Here is a 22,866-nt window from a genome sequence, read left to right as displayed (position 1 = left end):
CATCATGACTTTGTAGGAAGAATTGCTGAGCGTCCCTTTCCCCACTCGGCACTCACAGTCATCCCTAGAAGGGTCCAGGGCCCGGAGCAGTAGCTCAGGCTGGGACCACCCCAGCTAATTGCACTTGAGCTGAGGCTATGCCTTCAGAACCTTCCATAGGCTCTTTGGGATAATATTCAAGTCAGGAATTTCTAAATTAAACTTTAATCCTGCTCAGGAGAGTGCGGTGCGGCTCCCGACAGCTCCCTACCCGAGGGCTGGGCCTGCCCTGCACAGTGCTGAGAGCTGACGGGGTGGGGATGCGGGTACTTGCACACGGCCAGTGGGGTGTGAACCGTAAATTGCTTTGTGGAGAGCCTTTGAACTTCACTTCTGAGAACCTACCTTAAGGAAATAAACAAAATACCCCCAAAGTTTTAAATGTAATTCTTCCCACCATTATTTTATAATATTGAAGATTATCAAAACAATATAGATGTATTTATACATTTGTAAATGTATATACTGTAGGGAAATGGTAAAACATTATGGTATATGGTAAACATAAATATTTCCTATAGGGTAAATTATAATATAAAAATATGCACCATTAAAATTATATTAATAAAACTTGATGGGCATGGAAAATTCTTAAGTTGTAATAGTAAAGGAGAAAAGTGGGATATAAAATTGTAGGTATAGTTGCATCTCAATTATGTAAGGAACACTGGAAAGGAACAGGCCAGTATGTCAACAGAAATTGCCTTTGGGAGGTGGAATTATGGGTAGTTTTTCTTCCCCCTTCTCCTATGTCTCCTTCTTTATCCTTTACTGTACTTTCTGTGTTTTCTACAATGAGCAAATATTACTTTCACAATGAGGAAAAGTTTTTGCAAAGAAAAGCATATAACTAGAAAAAAGTAAATAAAAATTTGACTGAAAGTAGAGAAATTGAGGGGTACAATTAGTTATCATCCTGGTGACCAAGATGGTTCTTCACTGACCACCTGTTAAAGAAGAGATAGAACAGGCCTTCTGTTCTGAAGGAGATATTCAATTCTTGTCCCATAATGGAAAATTTAACATCTCTGGGGTAGCTAAACAGATCCTGAGGTGACTAATTCCCTCAGTTACAGTGTGGGGATCACCGACTCCACAGGGAAGGTGGGAATGACTCACCCTCTGATGATGGGTGATTGCCTTTGTTCTCCCGTTTATCACCTCCTGGCCAGTTCTGCTCCTTGAGGATGACCCAGAGCAGTCTGGAATCTCTTCCTTCCTCTGTTGACTCCTTGGGGAGGGTCTGTAGTCGAGTGGAGGCAGACGGGAAGGAGGCTTGAAAGAGTGTGGTATGTGGCATGTCACATGGCTGCCTTATCCAGATCTGATTGTACTTAATTGCATCTTCCATTGCTGCACCTCCATTCGAGAAAGGCAGGAGCGAGCCAGTATATTTGCCCTGTTCCAGCCTTGCCCCTCCCTAATCCTTTTCACCAGCTGCAGAAGGACCTTTCTACCCTGCGTGGACCAGTAATTCTACTCTTCCCCCTAACGTCTTAGTGACCCTCCTTTGCCTTCAAGGATAAAGCGTTAGACTCCTAGCTCTGTCAGGCCCTGCTGCTCTGTCAGCCTCATCTCTACCATTCCCTCCCTGCTTCATACCTCACGTCCTAAACTGCTCATGGTTTCCCCAAAGCACCTGGCTTTCCCTTGCCTCTCTAGACCTCTCTCCCCTCCACCTGAGTAACTCCTACTCATTCTCCAGGCCTCAGACATGCGAATGCCATATTTTCAGGGACGCCTGCCCTGCCCTCAGGGCCCGGGAGAACCCTCCTCTCATTGGTCCCATACCTGTGCTTACCCTGATCTTGCTTCTTGTCACCAGTGCTTGTTCATCTGTCCCTCTCCTAGACAGGGAAGGACTGGGCCTTTTTCACCTGTGTTTTCCCAGCAGCACCTCGAAAAGCATCAGACATATAATAGGCACTCGATAAATATTTGCTGAATGAATGAACACAACTAATGATGATCCAAATAGTAAGGACGGTTGCCTCTATCCTCCTTTAAAATGAACACGGTTTGCTAAACACTGACATTGACAACTGGAAGGTCAGAGTGGGGACCTTGCAGGTTTTTTGTGGCCATGTTAACTTTTATGGTTTTTCTAGTGGGGCTGCTCGTTCTCTGAAGGGTCTGGAGCAGAGCATGAGAGGTAGCTGTACTTGAACTGTGCTCTAACTCTGATCTCTCTTAGACTTTAAGCACGTAGACGTTAGCTTGCACTTGAATGATTTGTATTTTTTCTGGTTGACCTTTAGTTTGCCTCTAATGATAAATTTTCTAAGAATTCAGGTGGAGACACTTGTCCTAAGGTTCCTCTGATACGACTGCAGAACAAACAACCAGGGACCCTCATGCATGACAAATTGTACCAGGGCCAATTAGGATTATTTTTTTAAACTTTAACTTTAGATTCTTGAGCAACAGCTTCAGCAAATGAAAGCAACTTATCAGCTAAACCAAGAGAAGTTAGAGTACAGCTTCCAGGTGCTGAAGAAGAGAGATGAAGAAAGCACAGTGATTAAATCCCAGCAAAAGAGGAAGATCAACTGGTAAGCTAGCGTGCACAGCGTCTTTGTTCTGGGCCTTTCTGTGCTGAAAAGAGGGATGGGTCTGTACTCTTTTGTAGGAGTAGAAACTGTTAAAAATATAACCAATTCTTATTAAAATATTTTTTTGGGGGGGGGAAAACATTCAACTGGTTCTACCCTCCCCACACCCCGAAAAGAGTTTATAGCAAAAAGTCTGTCTCCCATCCCTCCTTTATCTGGGTCCTCTGTCCCACCTCTGTGACCATTATTCATTTCTTTTGTTTCGTCCAGAATTTCCTCACGCACGTACAAGCAAACACAGATAGACAGTCTCATCCCCTTCTGCTTTTACACAAACGATAGCATTCTATGCACACTGTTCTATGTCTTGAAGATGTTTCCATACCAGTTCGTAGAGAAGGTTCACATTATTTCTTAAGCTGCCTCGTATTCCACTGCATAGATATGCTAGGATTTACTTGCCCAGTCCCACACTGATGCACATTTCGATGGCTTCTAATCTCTTGCTGTTGCAAATAATGCCAACATAAGTACTTATGTCAATGTGTCACTTCTCATGTGTGCCCGGCTATCTGGGTAATGCTCAACTTGTAATTACAGAAGCAGTACATGTGCATTATAGAAAATTAGAAAATACCACAAATGAAAGTGAGATAAAAACATAAAAATAGGGCTTCCCTGGTGGCGCAGTGGTTGAGAGTCCGCCTGCCGATGCAGGGGACACGGGTTCGTGCCCCGGCCCGGGAGGATCCCACATGCCACGGAGCAGCTGGGCCCGTGAGCCATGGCCACTGAGCTTGCGCGTCTGGAGCCTGCGCTCCACAACGGGAGAGGCCACAACAGTGAGAGGCCCGCGTACCACAAAAAAAGAAAAAAAACAAAACAAAAAACATAAAAATGCCATATTCCTCCTACCAGAGATTAAGTGTATCTCTCTTTTTTTTTTCCTTTTTTTGCAGACTAACTTTTTTTTTTCCTCTTCAACCCAGCCTTCATGATGTACTTAACAATCTGAGATCAAAATATAACAAGCAGGTAAAGCAGTTTCAGGAGGAGAACCAGTCCCTAACCTCAGACTACAAACGCTTTGTGATGCAATTCAAGGAGATGCAGAAAGCCATGAGGTATTTCAGGGACGTGGGTCCCAAGGCATGTGCCCTAGGATAGAGGTTGCAGGGGTAGAGCTGGTAGCGGCGGTGATTTCATCAGACTTTGATAAATCACCTGCTTCTGGGGAGCTGGACCAGGGCACCAGAGAATCCTTTGTGCTGTCTTTCCTGTCCCTTTACTTGCATGTCACCTGCCTTGTTCTCACAGGTGAGAATCAGGGGCTCAGGGATTGGGCCAGGCTCAGGATTTCCCACAGCTCTGCCTCCGTCCTTGCCCTGCTGCTAATTGGGGGTGGGGACGGGGGCTGGCCTGGCACTGGAATCAGCTGGCCCCGGTCAATAACTCTCCTTCACAGGCATTTCGCTCTCATTGATGACAAGCAGTTTCGGGAGATTTGGCTGATGAATGAAGAGGAGGCAAAAGATCTGATAAGCAGAGCCTTTGATGTAGACAGGGTCATCCATACCCATCACCTGGGGCTCCCCTGGACAGCACCTGACTTCTGGTTCCTGAAGAATGTGGGACCAATTTCTCAGCAGCAGCGGAAGTCGGCCACGCAAATCTTAGAGGAAGTGCTGATGGAAGCAGGTGACTGGAACAGAGTCATAGCATCTTCGAGCTGGAGTGGAGGGGCCCTCTGAGAACATCGGGTCAACCCACTCCTTTTACAGATAAGGGAAATGAAAGCAGTTCCCTTATCTGGGGGATAAGGTTTCATAGCTTAAGAGGTCCAGAGAGCATGATTGGTTGATATGACTTTTAAGTTTCCTCTAATTTATTGCTTTACCTTCTCCCCTGTATTATAAACTGGTACTTAGATCTAGAAGCTTGATCAGATTCAAGTTCACTTTATTTTCCCTATATACACTGTTGCCTACCTCCATTGGGATAAACTGATGCCAAGTTGTCTCCCTTTGTGATGTTAGCAACCATTGATAACCATTGTCTAAGATCCATTAACTGCATTAGGGATTGCAGCAAAATGGTGTTCTGAGTTCCATCATTCTGCCTTCATTTATTAGCTGGAACCCTTCTGAAAAGAGAATCTTCTCCCCATCAGCTATCTGCTACCCTGAGATACAGTTTGTACAGGAAAAGCAGGAGAGTGCTTAGTCTTTTTTCTGTTTACTAGTCTTCAGAATAAATAGACGGGGGCTCTAGCATCTTCTAAAGGTGACCGATGAGGTTTTATTTAAATTTTTCCTTATGAACACATGGGTTTAAACGAATGTGATGTTTCGGTTTACTACAGTTATCGTCCTTACTAATGCCCTACTTATTCCATCTTTGGCCACGTCGGCTTCTGGGTCCTTTCGACACAACCCCAGCAGTCTTTGATAGCTTCGTGGCTTTCCAGAATGACCAGATGTTCCAGGCTCACATTATGTTTTTCCTGCTTCAAGTCTGGAATCAGCCATTCCTCCAAGGAGACTTCGTCCTTTTAAATAGGGAATGGCATTTTGAAACCATAGTCTGGGTGCTGGAGGGCTCACTGGTTTGACTGGTCATCGTTTCCAGGCCTTCTCAGTGGGTGAGCCGAGGGTATAGGATTATGTTTTAAAGATAAACATAAAATAAATCATGTATTTATGATACATGATTTATTTTATCTTTAAAACATAATCCTAATGCTTCCGAGTCATCAGGATGTCAGAATTTTTTACTTAACCTTATCAAAGTGTATCTCCTTTCTCCTAACTTGAAAATCTTCATAGTCAGTGCCTTCAAAATAATTACTCATATACGTTTTTATGGTACCACAAAATAGTCTCAGAATAAAAGAGCAACCCTGCCACTAACAAATGATTACTAAAAAGGGTTTAAACTTTTTTTGCAGTTCTTTTTGTTCTTAGGATACAACCTACTAGGGATGTACAGACAGATTACTGTCTTTTAAAGTCACTTGGAATGCTTTCTATGTGGTTATGTCACCAACTGTATACACGCTTAGGTCTTTTTGTTTCATGTTAGTTTTGATTGTTAGTGATTGCTCCTTTACAATTGAATTTTGTTTTATAATTATGTAAAATATTTACGTTTCCAAAGTCAAATGTACAAAAAAGTTATACTCAATAAAGTATAGCTTTTATCCTCTTTTGTCCCTCTCCTCTAGGTAACTATTTAATAATTTATGCTTTATCCTTCTGTTACTTTTTAAAATTATAAACAAATGTGTATGTCTTTATATAAACCAATTTTTAGGTAAATGAGAACATATACTTTTCTCCACCTTGCTTTCTTTATGTACAATATATCCTGGAGATGAGTCTACACTAGGAAGAAGAAATACTCTTCATTCCTTTTTTATCTGGTGCTCTATTGTGTGACTGGGCTATAATTATTCAAATAGTCCTCTGTTGATGGTCATTTGGGATATCTCCAGTTTTCTTGGCGTTTTTGCTATTAGAATATTGCTGTAACACATAGCTTTGTGCCTTTGTGTTTTCATGTTTTTGCCTGGGAATTGTTGGGATATTTCCCTAGAAGTAGGATCACTGGATCAAAGGGTAAATGCCTCTGTAATTTTTCTGGGTCTTGCTCCATAGGGATGGTACCATTTTGCATTCCACCAGCAATTTGCTCTTGTCCTTTTCAAATATATTATCTTGTTTTACCTTTTGAGCAAGTAGTAAAACCTGGGCAGTGCAATGATTTGTATTACTATTTTCAGTTGAGGGATGTATAGCATAAAACACTTTTTAAAATTTTCATTAAGGAAAATTTTGCTGTTGCTACCAGCTGCCAGTTTGTGCTGACACTATTCTGTGAGGCAGCTACTTTTCCTGCATTTTCATGGGCTGCTTCTAATCTTCTGCAGGTTTAGAAACCACGTGGTGGATGTGTTAGATTTCTCTCTCAAATAACAAACAGGTTCACGGTCTCCCTACCACTTCCTGGTCAAGGCTGGATTTTGAGCATGGTGTTTCCAGGTAGTTGAAACTGGGAAGAGTGAGGCTTTCTAGGCTGGCCAAGGGTGGCAGAATTCTCCAGATAGTCTCTTATTTCGACCCCCAATCTCCCTTTTTGTTCTCCCCACGTGATGGGCTTTCTTCAGCTAAAGGAACTTGCTAGTGCCTTAAAGACGCCTTTTAAGGCCTACATTTCCTCAAGGAAAGCCGTTTGACTGTTCCTCAAAGTGAAGCAGCCCAAGGAGTCACCTTCTCTTTCTTTCTCTCTCTCTTATCGCTATGGCCCCTCTGCAGAAGAGGAGGGGGCAGAGGAGGCCGCCTCAGAACCAGGGTCGTACCTGGACCTGCCAAAGCAAGTGTCAGCGAAAACTACCAGGAAGATCCTGATGCTCCTGTGTGACGAGTCGGTGAGGCTGGGCTCCTGGCGGGTGGCCTGGCCGACTTCCTGCCCTTCTCGAGGGCTGCTTTTGATGACACTGGACGGGCCAGAGGTGGTCTGGAGGCAGGACTGGACCGGCCCTCAGGGTGGTGCTGGGGGCGGCCCCTGGGCTTCATGGGGTCGCGGAGAGGCTGTCGTGCTCCAGAGCTGACCTGGCTGGTCACCAGGCCCTACCTTCGTGGTCAGCAAGCCTGGCCCAGGCCAGCCAACGGGCTCCTGCTAATTAAAAAAGAAATGCTAAACAATTGCTCATCTGCGAGAGAAAGGGCACCCGTCTCGCCTCCGTGCATCCACCTGACAGTAGCGTGGCCACAACCCACGGTGGCCTTTCTCTGGGAGCTGAGCCTGCAATTACTCTGGGGGTGTTAGGCCTTGGATATCTTCACTGTATCTTAGCAAAACTAATTGGTGTAAAGGCCTCGTTGGAGCTGGTTCAGCTAGAAGTCTTATTGTACCCAAACAGAATGGGTGTTTAGGCAGATTTTCATTTCTGAGATGGGAAGCAGGTGGCACAAAGATTGTCAGCCTCCAGTCCACTTGGGACAGTTCTTGGGCACGAGGGGGGGCTCCTGCCACCGAGGGCAGCTCCAGCTGAAGGAGGCGGCCGGCGGGTGCCCCCCTCTGTCCGCAGGCTTGCTGCCGGTGGCCACCCCTCCAAGGAGCCCTCCCCCACGCGTTGTTCCCACTCCGAGCGGGCACCCAGTCTTCTCCCCCCTCACCCCCGCACTTGACGTGCACCGTGTTCTGCTCTGGTGTCTCCATCTCCCCCCCAGCCCTCCTCTCCTCCAGCTCACTGCCTACCGCTGTGTCCGGTAGATGTCTGGGGAGTAGCATTTGAGTGAAGTGACATGGGCGGGTGGGAGCGGGACTGGACCACGTCTGGACTGCGGCGGGGAGCCCAGGTGTTCGCCCCATGGCTTGTGGGCGAGGTGCGGGGAACTCAGTCCATCGTGAGGATTGGCTTTGTCTCTGGGAAGGGCTCTTAGGCATCCCGGGAAGGCCTCCCTCCGAGGGCCCTGCTGTCCGATGTGTCAGCCCTGGGCTTCTGCTCTGTGGAGTCGTCCCTGGCTAGTTACCCAGAGGGGGGATGCGGGGCCTGGGACTCGTCCTGAACCCTGTCTCTGACTGGAGATGTCGTCTTCCTTCTCCTCAGGGTTTCCTCATAGAGAGGAAGCTGCTGAGCCTTCTCCTGCCCCTGGACAAGAACGAGTGTTACCTGCTGAAGTTGGACGCCATCTTCTCAGTGAGTCCCCCCAGGGCTGAGTGGGTGAGGGTCCTGGGGTAAAGACAGCCCCCTGGGGTTTCCAGCATTGCCTCAGCCCAGGAGTAGATGCGGGGCTCCCGGGGCTTCCCCGGCTCCCTGTCACATCCTTCCCTTCACCTGTTTTCCATGTACGAATTGGGCTCAGAGTCGCATCGATGTCTCCCATCCCACCCCTTCCTCTGTCAGTCCCTCTCTCATGGCCCAGCTCTCAGCCGTAGGTTCTCCCCTCCGCCCCTAGACTGAGATGTGGGTTCAGCCCCGTTAGCATTCTCGTGCCCACCAGGCCTATATGGAGCCGTTCCTGACCTGAACGTCGTTCCTCTGTTCTGATGTGCGTGTCCAGATTCACTGAGCTCTCCGGGCTTGAATGGCCTGTACTCTGGGCCATGGCAGGCGCTGGGGCTGCTGAGGGGAGCGAGCCCCCTGCTGAGGGCCTGTTGACTCCCGGAGCCACGTGGAGAGGGGCGCTTCTTGATGTGTGGTATTTGAGCAGTCATTCTATTTTTCCCTCAGGCCCTTGGAATCGAAAATGAGGATGACTTGTATAAACTGGTAAACTTCTTCCTCAAATACCAAGCTCATCATTCACCTCCCAGCCAGGTAAAGTGACGTGTAATAAAACAGAGAGCATTTAAAATTCTCCTGGAAACCCCCAGAGAGCATTGCTGCCTTTGAATAATACTTCTGGAGAAATAGTGAGGGTTTTGTGTCAAGGATAGCTAACCCAGCATTTCCCTTGTTATTATTACTTTTTGTCTTTGTAAAGGGAAGGCTGGCTGGCAATGAGATGCTGTTCTTATACTGAGGCCCAAGGAGTCTTTTCCAGGGCCTTCCCTCAAAGCCAGGCCTCAACCACATGAGACCTGGGCTCACCAAGTTCTGAATATTTTGATCCGTAGCACTTCCCTGCAAAGCAGGGCCCATTTTTAATACCTATCTTGATTGTAATTGACTATTTTGAGGAAGTCATCATGTTAAAAATATTATAAAATTTTAATATAAAAATTAAAACTTGAATTAAAAAATGTTTTTAGTATTGTTAGCCCCAGGGTGAGTATCCTGTTATGCTTCCGAAAAGAGTTGGCTGAGTGGACAAAACACAGAAGCTAAAAAAAAAAGGACATATTTGACTGCATTAAAAAAATTCTGTAGAGCAAAAATCACTATAAGCAAAGTTAAGATACAGATGACAGGAGGAGGGAAATATTTTTAATTCATATCACAGTTAAGGGCTAATTTCCTTACTATATAAAGAACTCTCATAAACCAATAAGAAAAAGACCCACAAGTCAATGGAACAGACAAGGGATATGAACAAACACCTCCTAGAAGAGGTAATAAGGTAACTTTTAGGGACTAGGGCCGCGGCAGCCATCGCTCTTTGCAGTTTGGTGTCGGAGTGAGTAGGGCCGACGCCAAGCAAGGAATTGTGTTCTCTCCAATCGCAGACCCTATAAGATTTGGCTATGTCCTTCATATTTGACTGGATTTACAGTGGTTTCAGCAGTGTGCTACAGTTTTTAGGATTATAAGAAAACTGGTAAATTGGTATTTCTTGGATTGGATAATGTGGGAAAAACAACGTTGCTACACATGCTAAAAGATGACGGACTTGGACAACACGTCCCAATGTTACATCCCACTTCAGAAGAACTAACCATTGCTGGCATGACCTTTACAACTTTTGATCTGGGTGGACACGTTCAAGCTCGAAGAGTGTGGAAAAACTACCTTCCTGCTATCAACGGCATTGTACTTCTGGTAGATTGTGTAGACCATGAAAGGCTGTTAGAATCAAAAGAAGAACTTCATTCACTAATGACAGATGAAACTGTTGCTAATGTGCCTATACTGATTCTTGGGAATAAGACTGACAGGCCTGAAGCCATCAGTGAAGAGAGGTTGCGAGAGATGTTTGGTTTATATGGTCAGACGACAGGAAAAGGCAGTGTGTCTCTGAAAGAACTGAATGCCCAGCCCTTAGAAGTTTTCATGTGTCGTGTGCTCAAAAGACGAGGCTATGCAGAAGGCTTCCGCTGGATGGCGCAGTACATTGATTAACACCAGCCCCCATCGGTTCAAGGTCTCACCATTCAGGCCTACTCAGAGATTTGATCACTCAACACGCATAACTTGAATTCGATAGACTTTTGTTGGTTAGAAAACAGATGTTTTTTAGATTAATATTTTATCAACCTAATTTGAGTTAGAATTGAAAACTGATTCTAGTAAGCTTGAATATCACAATGTTAGCTTTCTAATTCCATAAAAATAATTAGTTTCTACAGTTTATAATCTGACATTACCCCCAGCACCATTTTTAAAGAGCAACTTTCCAGACTACATTTGAAGCACTTTTTAACAATATGAAACTACAAATGTAAACCATATTTAAAAGTTCATCACGTTACATTTTTTATGTACTTTTTTGGAACTAGTTTTAAAATTTTAGATTATGTGTCCATCTATCTTAAGTGAACAGTTAATAATTAGCTTATTGATGATTGCATGAAGCCTTACAGTTTTCATTATTTTTCAAACATCATGCAATAAAGCAAACCCTAATATCTGGCATCCTTCTTGGGCAAATGTTTCCTTTTAATGTGCCTTATCTGGCTAGTATGCTCTGAAATTTTGCATGTTTAATATTATCTATATGGGGGGGTTACTGGGAAAGGAGATTGCTTCAGAATATTTAGAATAATGCCTAAGTTCCTAGAGGCTTTTGCATTTTCCAGGAGACAAGTTGTGTTTGGTGGCAACTTATACCACATTTATCTCTGAATCATGTGTATTTTTATCTGTAACACTACCATTACCAGTGCTGATGGGGTCCATGTCCTAGTCCCTGTGGGATCGGCCTTCTGCAGAAAAACACAGCTTCTGGTACAACCCAAGGTTAATTTTTGGTTTGACAGGCCCATTCCCGTTGTCTGATTCTGAAGTGCTCCGTCTTACTGGTGCCCGGTTTGGTGTTCTGTGCCTCTTCACCAAAAGTAGTGACAGGCAGCAGTCTCCCCACATTTAGAGGTACTCCGCAGTCTCTTTATACTTAATGGTACTCTCCAGGGCAAACGACAAGTAGGGTCTTGTGCGCGGTTTCATCGTGGAGACCAGCATCTGAGGAAAAAGAGCCTATTCTGCTTCATTTGTCGCTGAGATGTTTGGGGATTTTGCTCCTATCCTCCAGCTCTTCTGCATTTTTGGCATATTTTATTTCTTGGTGGAAAGAAAATGAATCCATATATTTAATTTTATTTTTTTAAGTTATTCTCAGTTAGCTCTCATGTTATAGCACAAAAGGCTTTTGTTTTTAGATACAGTGCTTGCCACGTGATAGTGTCTGCAAGCCTCACTGATAGACTTTCTAATAAGATTTTAGTTAGCTTTTTTAAAGCATTTTAATTTCCTAAGAAATTGAGTTCTTTTTTTCCATATGTCGGACAGTCCCATAATTAGCTGAAAGACAAGCGCCAAATATTTATTTTTAAAGACTGTCAAGCTTAAGATTTCCTCTCTTTGTCACAAACCAAGGTTTTATAGTATATTTAACCAATTCCATTGAGAATAGATTGCTCCAATTCCATCAAGAGTGATTTTAATATCAGAATTAGTGTTTTCTCTAGCTATTGTCCAGATCAGAGTTACTGTAGTCCCTTCTCTCATCAATAATGCAATATATGAAGAAAATACGGATTGAAGGACATGCCTGGAAGGAATTACCAGTTAGCTAAACCAACAAGGTCATTTCACCATGACATTTGGTTTTAGGAATTCACCTATTCTATTTCACTTTCAGCTTCCTTCTAAACGAAAATAAAAAAGCTTTCTCCCTGCCTAGAAACATCAGTAGCACCATGGGAAAAGTAGCAAATGATATTTCAGCCTCTTGGGTTATTCTGCCAGATATATTTAAAGTACTCATTTTTAATATCTTGACTAAACAGAATTAAGCCTTATTAAAAGTAACTGCTTCTTGTCGTTGGTATCTTTTCAGTAGTTACAGGGACATGCCTTTCTTCAAGTATTTCCTAGTATCTATTGTGATCATTGAGAAGTTAATTATTAGTGTTATAAATTGGTATAAAGGAAAAAGCTTAGTGGTTTCTCTAGAGGATATTTGCTTTCTGGTACAAAATATCTTGTTCCAGAACTCTCATTCTAGGTCTGTCACTGGCATCAAAGGAACAAAGTCACCTTGTGAACCACAGCTAAACTGGATATTTTCCCAATGATGTAAGAGTCTTGTGGCCTGAACCTCTGGAAATGAAGCTGTACTTTCCTGCCAGCTTGAGGGAGATGGGCCTCAGATTTCCCCAGCCATTGGGCTTACCATCTAGCTCTGAGATCTCCTCAGAGCATATACACTGAGTCACTGCTTCCTTCAGAAGAAGCAAGTTAAGAGAATGCCGAGAAGCAGTAAAAACACATGGGGAAAACATATACTCTGTATGTGCCTGTGCAAGTGTGCACATTTGCGAAGTAGTTTCTGGGTAAGTGGTAGTATTGAGGACACAGGTTAATTTTGTTCCTCCCACTGTAAAGTGTGAAAATGTAATTAACACTATTGTATACAAGCTAAGATTGGATTCCATATAAATCAGGAAGTGTTCAAAAGATGTTTTAAAATCTTAAGTCCGAAACTCTAAAAATAGAGGGCCTCAGCTGGCTTTTATATTTTTAAAGAAGAGATTCTTAACCTCACACCTGTTTCAATGACTGCTGTTAATTATAGTTTTGTGTAACTGTTTCAATTGATGGATTCCAGTTTATCTTGGTGAATTTTTAGATCGAAGATTATTTTTTTTAAAAAATTGGGGCACAGATATTTCCTAAAGCGTATGAAAAAATATTCTTCGCCATTGGCTTAGTTGACCCAGTATCCTTGAGTGCCAAAGAAGTATGAATTCAGACATTGCCTGCATAGATCTAAATTTTCGTTTTGTGTGCCTGTGTACGTATACACATTTACTGTGGTTTACAATGTATACACAGAACGTTGTTTCTTTTCTTTAGTTTTCAACTGGCTCACACTTCTGTGTAGTGCTTTCCAGCACATAAGCTACTTATAAATCATTAAAATAGAGTAATGGCTGTGATAATAGTGTTTCTTGCCTTCTGCAGAATGATTTGATTAACCCAACATTTTCACAAGTTCCATCGTTAAAAACAGAGTACCTCTAGTTGACATGATTTGAGAGTTTCAGGAGACAGTTTACATTTTCTGAAACTGTACTTGGTATGTGGCTCAACGTGGCATTTCAGTCTTATTAGTCACTTACACGACTGAAGTTTGCAAGGCTTCTATTGCCAAATAAATTTTGACCAGAGTACATTGAAAATAGCTAATATACAAGGAAGTCTCTCAGAAAATCTTGTGTTGATTTAATTTAGAGTACACTGTTTGGATTTTTTTTTTTCTGGCGGTGCCATGCGGAATCTTATTTCCCCGACCAGGAATCACCATGTCCCCTGCGTTGGAATCGTGGAGACTGCCAGGGAAGTCCCTGTTTGGATGTTTTTAAACATATGGAAAAGTTGGTGAAGCTTCAAAAAGTCTCCAAGAGAGCATGAGAAAAATAGATATGAGCAAATATAAATTTCTGGATGCAAAATTAATAGGGAATTAAAGGTTTTCTATAAACCTTTAAATTTTTTTTTTTTTTTTTTTTTGGTCATAGTTAAGAGTTCAGAAAACAGTATATATTCAATTAAGGACTAAGTTCCCAAAGGTCCATATTGATGTTTCTGGTCATTTCCATCATTGTCCTTTTGAAATGCAAATTAGCTTTTTAACAAAAAGAAAAGAAAAAGAATGAAAGAAAAAGAGAAAAAAGAAAAGAAAGAGAACAAGCTCTTAAAAATATAGGACTGTACCTCTATGTAAAGTGATTGGGATTTTGTTAAAACCATGTTTCTACTCTTGAACCCTGTAACCATTCCCCCTCCCATACCCCCAGCCCACACCTGGATAAAAATATCCCTGAGTATAAAGGGAATCTACAGAGTCTACTGAAGATGCAGTTTTGAACTAGCTAATTTTTGTCCTCATAATTTAGAATATTAAATAGCTAATATATTTAATACCTCTGATTGATGGTTCTGGGCTTTAACCACACTTTCAAACAGAACCCAAAGTAATCACAGTAAAGTAAGCAAATTTATTCAAAGTAAACTTTGTTTCAGGAGCGCCCCCACCCCAAATAGATTTTAGGACAGAAATGGGAAAGGTTTTTGAGTTATTTCATGCAGAATTATTATCTGTGGGAAAGCCGCACTGGAGTGGATGAATTCTTCTTCAGTGTGTATTTTCAATGAAGCGGGGGAATTAGATTTAATTTTAGTTTTAAATATTCGGGGGAAAAGGGAGCTGACAGTTCTACAGTTTTTGACATACAAGTTGTCCTTGAAATTGTTTTCATTATCAAGTATAAAGATTCACATCAGAATGGCCAATTTCACATGGGTTTCTGGATTCCCTGGTGCTGCTCCTAACCTGGACTCATAATCAGTTGCCATATTGAGGCAAGAGCACTCAGGGTGAAGGTAGTCACATAACTTTAAAAGCGTCCCCCGATGCAGGGGACACGGGTTCGTGCCCTGGTCCGGGAAGATCCCACATGCCGCGGAGCGGATGGGCCCGTGAGCCATGGCCGCTGAGCCTGCGCGTCCGGAGCCTGTGCTCCGCAACGCGAGAGGCCACAACAGTGAGAGGCCCGTGTACCGCAAAAAGTGATCAGTGTTTTCCGTGGTGAGGCCTTCAGTATTTGAGTGAATGCAGAGTATGTTGAAGTGGCAAGTCGGTGATAAGTTTTTCATCACTAACCTTGTTTACACTTTTGTACACCACTGCTTGCACTAGTATCTTAGTGTGAATTTTAAACATTGTTTTACAGTGTATACAGATTGTTAAGCATTAATTTATATAAAGATGTTTCTGTTTACTTTTATGTATTTTACAAAGAACAGCTATAATAGTTGGTTAAATGTTCTTGAATTGTGTTTGTGTGTTATTTTGATTATGTTCTATTGTCTTTTCACCCCCTATGAATTTGAGTGTCAGGAATAGAAAAATAAAATGATTACCTGGTCTTTGAAAAAAAAAACTTTTAAACATATGAAAATATAATCAGGCTTTGTTGTATTAAGAGAAATACAAATTAAAAGTGCTCAAATTCCATTTTCATCTGTCAGGTTGGCAAAAATCTGCAAGTTTGATAACACATAGTGATGGCTGAGATTTGGGAAACAGTCATGCTCATAATTTGCTGGTGTGAGTGTAAATTGTTGCAGCCTCTGTGGAGGACAGCTTGGCAGGATCGATTACAAAACCGTATGGTACACTTCACCCTGTGATTCCTCTTCTAGGATTTTAGTCTATTGATATACTCAATACAGTTGAAACGATGTGTTTATCATAGCTTATTCATCGCAGCACTGTTTGAAATGACAAAAGATTGGAAATGACCTAAATTTTCGTCATTAAGGAATTGATTAATATATGGTGTATCTACACAATGGAATACTATGCAGCTGTGAAAAAAGAACAAGAAAGTTCTTTATGTATTTATGTGAAAAGCTCTCTAAGGTTTATTGTGAAACTCTACTATGTACGTCGTAGAGTATCATTCATGTAAAACTGGAAGAAAAAGTGAAAGTGTGTGTGTGCTTATATGTATATATATTTCTTTAGGAGGATACATAAGAAACGGATAACATTGGTTTGCCCATGGGAAGTAAAATGAATGAACTGCAAGGCAGGAGTAGGAGGACTTTTTAAAATTAAAAAGTTAAAATTTAATTTGTATTATGAGTCAAGAGGATATTTATATCATATAAACTTTATGAATATCAATAAAATGAACACCTGTGAGCTGTTTAGAAATAGAACATTATCACTCTTGTGTTGTTTTTTTTTTTAATTCGGCTGCACTGCATTTTTTTTTTTTTTTTAAATTCTGCTGCACCACATGGCATGCGGGATCTTAGTTCCTGACCAGGAATCGAACCAGGGCCCCCACAGTGAAAGCACTGAGTCCTAACCACTGGACCACCAGGGAATTCTCACATTATCACTGTTTTGACGCTCCTTAACTTCTGTAACTTTCTGTAAACTTTTCTCCGTTTTTCCTCTTTCTGTCCTCATACACTCATGCTTGCATACCTCCAGCCATGGTTACCCTTGCACCTTTGTCCAGATCAACCCCTGGCATCTGTGTCTCCCCTACAGGAGCGAACAAGCCTCGTATCAACATTGGAGAAGCTGGACCTCCAGGGAGAGAAGGAGGGAAGCCTTGTGGACCGGGAGCCACAGGAGAAGCAGCCCCCACCTTCTCCCAGGCTCATCCACCCCAACGATGTTCTCAAGATTCTGGAGGCCTTTGTCACGGGTCTGAGGAAACCCAGGTGGGCTGTGTTGCTGGAGGGCTTGCCTGAGAACTGGGGAAGCTGGATGGGATGGGGGCCCAACAGATGCCAGGGATGGGAGAAGAGGCTGCTGAGCCAGAACTTGGGGGGAGTGAGTAGAAGGATGTCTGGAAGGAGGATGAGAGGAATCCACGGACATTACAACGAAAGAAATGGGTGTAGAAGCGATTTGCATGTTTTCATTCATCATTCATTCATTCAACGAACATCTGTTGGGATCTGCTGTGTGTGAAGGCCCCGTGGGGAGAACACTTTGTGATCAGAACAATGGTCAAAGCATATGGAGGTGTCATGTTGCTCAGGGGAAGTGGTCACCTCCATCTGGCATATCAGAGAGGGCTTTAGGAGGAAATGGCACCAGAACTGGGTTTTCCTCGGTGGACAAAGTGGGGGGCGAAGGGCATTTTAGGATGTCACAGCACAGGGAAAGGCCTGGTTCAAGAATCACGACAAAGAGGTATGGCTGGAGTGTCAAGGATCTGAGGAGTGGGATCGGCTTGGGTAGAGGAGCCAGGCCAGATCTTGAGAGCCTTACCCAAATTGCCCAAGGTCTTGGTCTTTACCCTGTAGTGGCCTGGAGCCAGAAAAGGATCTTAAGCCATGGGGGAGCCCTGAGTAGACTTGCATTTGAGAAAGATCACGTTGGCGGCAGGGAGGGGGCTGCTGCTGGATGCAAGGACAATGGTAGGAAGGTTTGTCCAGGTGGGAGGGAACAGCCTGGATGAAGCCTATCCTAGAGGGGATGGAGAGGAGATAAATTTTGAGAGCTGCTTTGCTACATTTGTGGAAGAAATAGGCAGAGTAATACACTATGAAGCCAGTGAAGTGAACTGATTGAGAGAAAGCTGGTGGATGAAACTCCAGTGATGCTTTCACAAAGGTGACAATGGCACCAGGAATCAGGAACATTGATGACAAGCGGGTGTTCTTTCTGAGAATCTTCCACGAGCTGATGAACTTGTATAGCTGGGTGGGAAGGTGACAGGTGGAAAGGCAGTAAGTCTGTGAGGTGCGGCACTGTGATGGGCCCTGCTCGGGGGCCTGGATGACACCAGGTGGAGAGGATGGTACCAGTGCTCTCAACCTTCAGGGACTTTCGGGCACCAGTGAAGCTGCCGAAGGTTGTGCGAGACGACTCAAAGGACTCCGAGTACTGGAAGGCCCTGACCACGGTTATCCCTGCCACCACCCTGAACCTCTGGGACGCTCTCTACACAGCCTTGGAGAAATACCAGTACGTGTGTCTGTTATGGCCCAGGGGAAGGAGGGAGCCGGGCAGACAGGTAGGAGAAGGATGCTGCTTGGAACGGCCACATTTGGCGCCTCCCTGTCCCGTGAACCCTTGGAGAGAAAAGCAGCCAAAGGGCAACCCTGTTGGGGGGCTGTAGTGTTGGGGAGACCCCTCTGGCCCCGCCCTCCCTGTTCTGTTCCCACTGGCCTGGCTCGTTCAGGGCGGGAGGGCTGCTCTGGTGGGCGAGCCTTCTGGGGTCCTCTTCCACCTCCAACCAGATAGAAATACAGAGCCCCTGGCCCTTACTTGATAGAGGATGGAGGATTCAATGGGCCTCTAACCGATTTTTCTGCCCAAAGCCTCGTCCTGACCCAGAGGGCCAAGCTGCTGATAGAAAACCGTTCTCTGGAGCGGCAGAACACAGAGCTCCAGCAGCTGCTGCAGCAGTATCTAGACTTCAAGGTGGGTGACGAGACCCTCCTGGGAGGGGAGGCGGGATGCTGGGAGAGGCCGTGGGACAGGAGGAGATACTAGGAAGTGAGGTGTCACCCCTGCCCCCACCCTGCCGCGAGGCGTGGGAGCTTTGAGCTGCAGGCCGTGATAGTGTCCCTTTGATGCCCATCGTTTTCAGCACCGGCTGCTTGTTGGAGGCTCTCAGAGGCAGTGACGAAGCCAGTGCTGGCCTCCCAGCTTACAGAGCCCTTCCACATGAACTTCCTTCTTTGGTCCCTAACAACCAGTCTGTGAGGCAGATAGGGCGGAAGTGATTCTCCCCCTTTCACAAAAAGGAGAATCGAAACTCAGCACCTCTGTAACTTGCCCAGAGGGCAGACTCTTCCCTCTCTGCCAGCCCTGGGTGTCTGGCCTAGGATGTGACATGGGGAGGGAGGGGAGGTTCCAACTGGGGCAGATATTCCCTGGCCCCCACTCGTGCCTGCTCCAGTGACAGTTGGGGCAACTTCCCCATGGCTTGGCAGGAGGAAGGATCTCCCCGTCCGCTCCACAGGGAAGAGTCCACCGGCAACACAGTTGCTGGCTCTGCTCTGCTCCTGTGGGATCCTCCACGTGGTGCTTAAGGTCGTAACACGGGGCTGAGCGTAGGTCCTCCGTCATCAGCTGAGGCCAGTCACACGCCCACGCACTGGGGGTGTGTGGCCCGTGAGGTCTCAGGACCCCTGCTACACCTGAGCGGGGGGATGTGGTGAGCCGGGGGGTCACGCTGGCCTCTTGGCCCGAGACAGGACTCAGACGTTTGGGAACCGTATGGCCCATACTTCCTTCGAGGCCACTGTGGACAGGAGGCTGGGGGTGGGGGGGAAGCACAGGGCCACACTGGGGCTATAGGGTGGGCAGGTCAAGAGCGGAGGGGAGGGCTCAAGAGAATGGATCAGAGGGGAAGGTTAAGAACGTGACCAGAGCCTGACGAGCTGGAGCAGAAGCCAGACGAGGAGCCCAGGTCTTGGCTTCAGAGGAAGGCAGGCTGCGGGCTTTCCCAGGCAGCCGGAAGTGTTTGGGGGAGGAAGTGCTCCCAGGGATTTGGAGGCCTGTGGCAGGGGGACCCCGGGGGAAGTGTCATGACCTTTACTCTTTTCCAGATAAACTCTGAACTGCAAGTTCCTCCGACTCAGGTGTTCCGGGTCCCCACAAAATAGAGCCAGACCTCGAAAGGGCCGACACTGGTATCAGCGCTGGTGCCACAGGTGGCATCTCCTGGGGAGCTGCCTGGGCCCACTCCCTGGGTTTTCCAGAGCTGCTGTTGTCGGGCCTGTCAAGATAAGGTGACAAGAGGAGTTACTTGTATCCTGCAGGCATGATTAAAGTCTTCAAAGAGTTGTGTCTGAATCTCTTTAAAGAGGTCAGGTGAGACACGGGATTCACGAGGGGACTTTGTCCCCAGCCTCGAGCTGTGGTTTGACAACAGGCTTGTAGCTGTGGGACAGGGCCTGTGGCACGGGGCTCCCTTCTTGCTTTTGGGAGAAGCTGGTGTCTGCAGGTGGCGGCGGGAGCTTTGGGCCATTTCAGGGTCTGTGCCTGCAGACTGTCCTTGGGCCTGCAGGACCCTGTAGTGAGCTTCTGGGGCCCCTGGGTCCAGCCTGCGGTGCCCCCTGGGCTGTGCTGTGAGGCTCTTCCTGTGGGCAGCCTGGGCAGACAGTCCTGTACCTTAGGCCCACCTTGAACCCTGGGCCACAAGGCCCCCCAAAGGGTTAGGGGCCCATCCTGTACTGAGTTTGCCAGCCAACCCTGCCCCCTGCCCCCCATCAGTCCCCCCACTTGGACAACTGCAGACTTGTCAGCTCAGTGTTTGATTTCTTTTATTAAGAGAAAAATCACCACTCGAGAAAGGAAAAACAGCCAGGAGAAACCCAGTTCACACAGGCAGGGGGGCAGCACTTCAAGCAAACTCCAGGCAGCCCCCGGAGGGCCGGAAGGGTGAGCCCTGAAGGGGCCAGGCGGGTAGGGGGGCACGGGCGTCCGGGCGTGGATGTCCAGGCTTGCGAGCGCTAGCCTGGGCTGAGGAAGCTCTGGAAAGCCGTCAGGACCCACAGGCTGGGCAGGACTGGGCTTGTGCACGCAGGGCTGTGGCTGCCTGGGCCGAGGGGAGCCGGCCTGGGGAAGCAGTCACCCCGCAGGATTAGCGGGAAGGATCTGCTAGTGTCGGCTGCCCTTGCAAGATGATGTCTGGGGGAGGGGAGGGTGATACTTTTTGCTCATTAACTCTTTGGAAAGCCCTGGGCACTGGCCCATGACATGATTCTCGATTCTCAGTGAATTTCGTTAACGCTTTCGAGCTCTACGGGGAGGCCTGCAGAGGATGTGGGGTGGCTTCCCCTGGAGCCCCCATCCCTTCCCCCACTCCCCACCCTGCAGGCAGGGACCCGAGGGGAGGGACCGGGCCAGCAGCAGACTTGAGGTGGTGAGGACAGGCAGGGAGGGGGTGTCACCAGCCCAGCCAGCAGGACGAAGGCCCCTGGGACCTGAGGCCTCCATGCCGGAGGAGGGGCAAATGCCCAGGCCCGGGAGGGGAGCGCAGGGAGGCCCCGGGGCCTTCACGCCCCCAGGAGCTTCTTGACCATGTAGCCGGGGAGGCTGTAGAAGAAGAGGGCCAGCATGAGCAGCGCCAGCAGCGCCAGCACGATCTTGATGATGAGCCACTTGTACCGCGTGCAGATCAGGTACTTGATGGACTTGAGGGGGTTGAGGAACCAGACAAAGGCCGTGTCGGGCCGGCTGGGGGAGGGAGAGTCTTGGTCAGTGGTGGCATGTCCAAGGCACCCCATCCCCTCAGCCCTACTAGACCCCAAGAGGACTGAGTCCCCAAAGTACTGAGTGCTGGAGGGAGGGTTTGAGCCCATCTCTAAGCACCAGGTGTGCTCCCTGCACTCCCTGTCCTCTTCGCAGGGCCCTCTGGCGCCCCATCTCCTCCCGCGGCCTAGACGGCACTTCTGGCAGCTGGGCAGGCATCACACCTCCCGCACCCTTGCAGTGATGGCGGGTCAATGCTTGAAGGGGCAGCCTCAGCACTGCAGGCAGTTCCGATTATTAGGAAGCTCCCCTATTGAGTGGTTCCTTGTATATGGTCCGGTGCTGCCCCATGTTCTCAATGAGATTGGTGTTTCTCAACCTCTCCCCCTTTCTGCTTCTGTCCCCACCAGGTCCTGCCAGGGGTGTGAGGGGCCCCAGTGGGGCACACGCCACCCTCACCCCGACCTGCCCACCGTCAGGGCTGGATCGCTATTCTATCTTCTGCAGGGCCGCCTAGCCCAGAAGGGCTTGTTGAGCTTACATTCTGTTGACTGTGTTACAAAAACAACAGGTTCTATGAAATGTCAAGATGGAAAATCAAAATATTGAATATGCTTCTTCAAATTCCTCCAGCTCCTGGAGGACGTGGACCACACCCTCCAGAGCCTTTCAGCGCAGATGGTCTGCAGAACAGGGATGTGGGCGCAGGGCACCTGGTCTCTAGTCCCAGCGGTGACAGGCAAGTTAGGCACCTCTTCGAGCCTCAGATTCCTCACTTGTACCACGGGGTTAATAGTAGATCCCCACCTCCGGGGTTGGTAAAAGGGTGACATGAGAAAGTGCATGGGAAGCTCCCAGCCCAGCGCCTGGCACCGAGCTGTGCTCCTCATATGCTTGTTACTAAGATGTTTGAATGGGATGGGGATACTCACTGTCCTGCAGGGCAGGAAAGGGCTTGGGGTTGGGAGGAGGATACTGGTAGAAACTATTCAGGACTTGGAGGCTAATCCCAGCCAAAGCCTTTCCCCTTTCCCGTCCATCGCTCAACTTCTTTCTGCCAGTGGAACTGGGTTAGAGTCTGTCCAGATTGTTGCTGGGACAGGGAGTGGTGTAGTGCGAAGGACACTGGATTGGCAGTTTGAAAACTGAGGCTGAATCCTAGCTCTACCCTGATGGCTAGGTGACCTTGGGCAATTTACTCTTCCTCTCTGGCCTGATACGTGAACATGCAAGACAGTTATTTGCAGTTCTGAGTCTATGATACTGTTCGAAAGCTTAACAGTTGCTGTCTGTATCCTTATGTGTGCACTTGTGGGCATACTTTTGTGTGTGCACTTGCGTGTGTGTGTGTGTGTGTGTTCCACATGCTGCCCAGCTCATAAGCCCTCGGTCCAGGAGGGAGGGAGGAATACCAGACCCAGGAGGGTGCTGGGTGCAGGCCCCAAGGGTCTTCTTGACCGGGTAGCCAGGCACAGGGCAGAGGAGAAGGGCGGGAGGGGCAGCAGCTGGAGGGGCAGCCGGCGACACGTGCGCCACAGCAAGTAGTGGGCAGACTCGAGAACCATCTTGAACCATCTGGTTCAAGAACCAGATGAAGCTTGTGTGGGGCCAGCTGGAGCCGCAGGAGGAGCAGAGGGAGCATGGAGAAAGGC

General features: G+C 46.7%; 2 protein-coding genes and 1 pseudogene across 4 annotated transcripts in view; 2 read left to right on the top strand and 1 right to left on the bottom strand.

Annotated features, from left to right (window-relative positions):
* DRC1 (dynein regulatory complex subunit 1) overlaps nucleotides 1-19,785 on the top strand; it is a 45,946-nt gene extending 26,161 nt beyond the window's left edge. Inside the window, exons 8-17 of the mRNA XM_019943354.3 lie at nucleotides 2,452-2,591; nucleotides 3,581-3,715; nucleotides 4,057-4,289; nucleotides 6,905-7,017; nucleotides 8,203-8,292; nucleotides 8,827-8,913; nucleotides 16,544-16,719; nucleotides 17,831-17,974; nucleotides 18,331-18,433; nucleotides 19,567-19,785. Of these exons, the coding sequence (XP_019798913.2) occupies nucleotides 2,452-2,591; nucleotides 3,581-3,715; nucleotides 4,057-4,289; nucleotides 6,905-7,017; nucleotides 8,203-8,292; nucleotides 8,827-8,913; nucleotides 16,544-16,719; nucleotides 17,831-17,974; nucleotides 18,331-18,433; nucleotides 19,567-19,623 (1,278 nt within the window). The 3' untranslated portion in view covers nucleotides 19,624-19,785. The remainder of the gene's footprint in view (nucleotides 1-2,451; nucleotides 2,592-3,580; nucleotides 3,716-4,056; nucleotides 4,290-6,904; nucleotides 7,018-8,202; nucleotides 8,293-8,826; nucleotides 8,914-16,543; nucleotides 16,720-17,830; nucleotides 17,975-18,330; nucleotides 18,434-19,566) is intronic.
* LOC117307948 (small COPII coat GTPase SAR1B pseudogene) lies at nucleotides 8,924-10,910 on the top strand (annotated as a pseudogene).
* A 981-nt stretch (nucleotides 19,786-20,766) lies between the features above and the next one.
* The window catches only part of OTOF (otoferlin), a 91,670-nt gene continuing 89,570 nt past the window's right edge, over nucleotides 20,767-22,866 (bottom strand). For all 3 annotated transcript variants that reach the window (XM_073791525.1, XM_033838901.2, XM_033838902.2), the window contains one exon: nucleotides 20,767-21,199. In XM_073791525.1, the coding sequence (XP_073647626.1) occupies nucleotides 21,019-21,199 (181 nt within the window). In that variant the 3' untranslated portion in view covers nucleotides 20,767-21,018. The remainder of the gene's footprint in view (nucleotides 21,200-22,866) is intronic.

This window comes from Tursiops truncatus, chromosome 14 (assembly GCF_011762595.2).
Source record: "Tursiops truncatus isolate mTurTru1 chromosome 14, mTurTru1.mat.Y, whole genome shotgun sequence".
Taxonomy (NCBI): domain Eukaryota; kingdom Metazoa; phylum Chordata; class Mammalia; order Artiodactyla; family Delphinidae; genus Tursiops; species Tursiops truncatus.
Note: the sequence above shows the minus strand (reverse complement) of the source record. Positions and strands in the feature narration are given on the sequence as shown.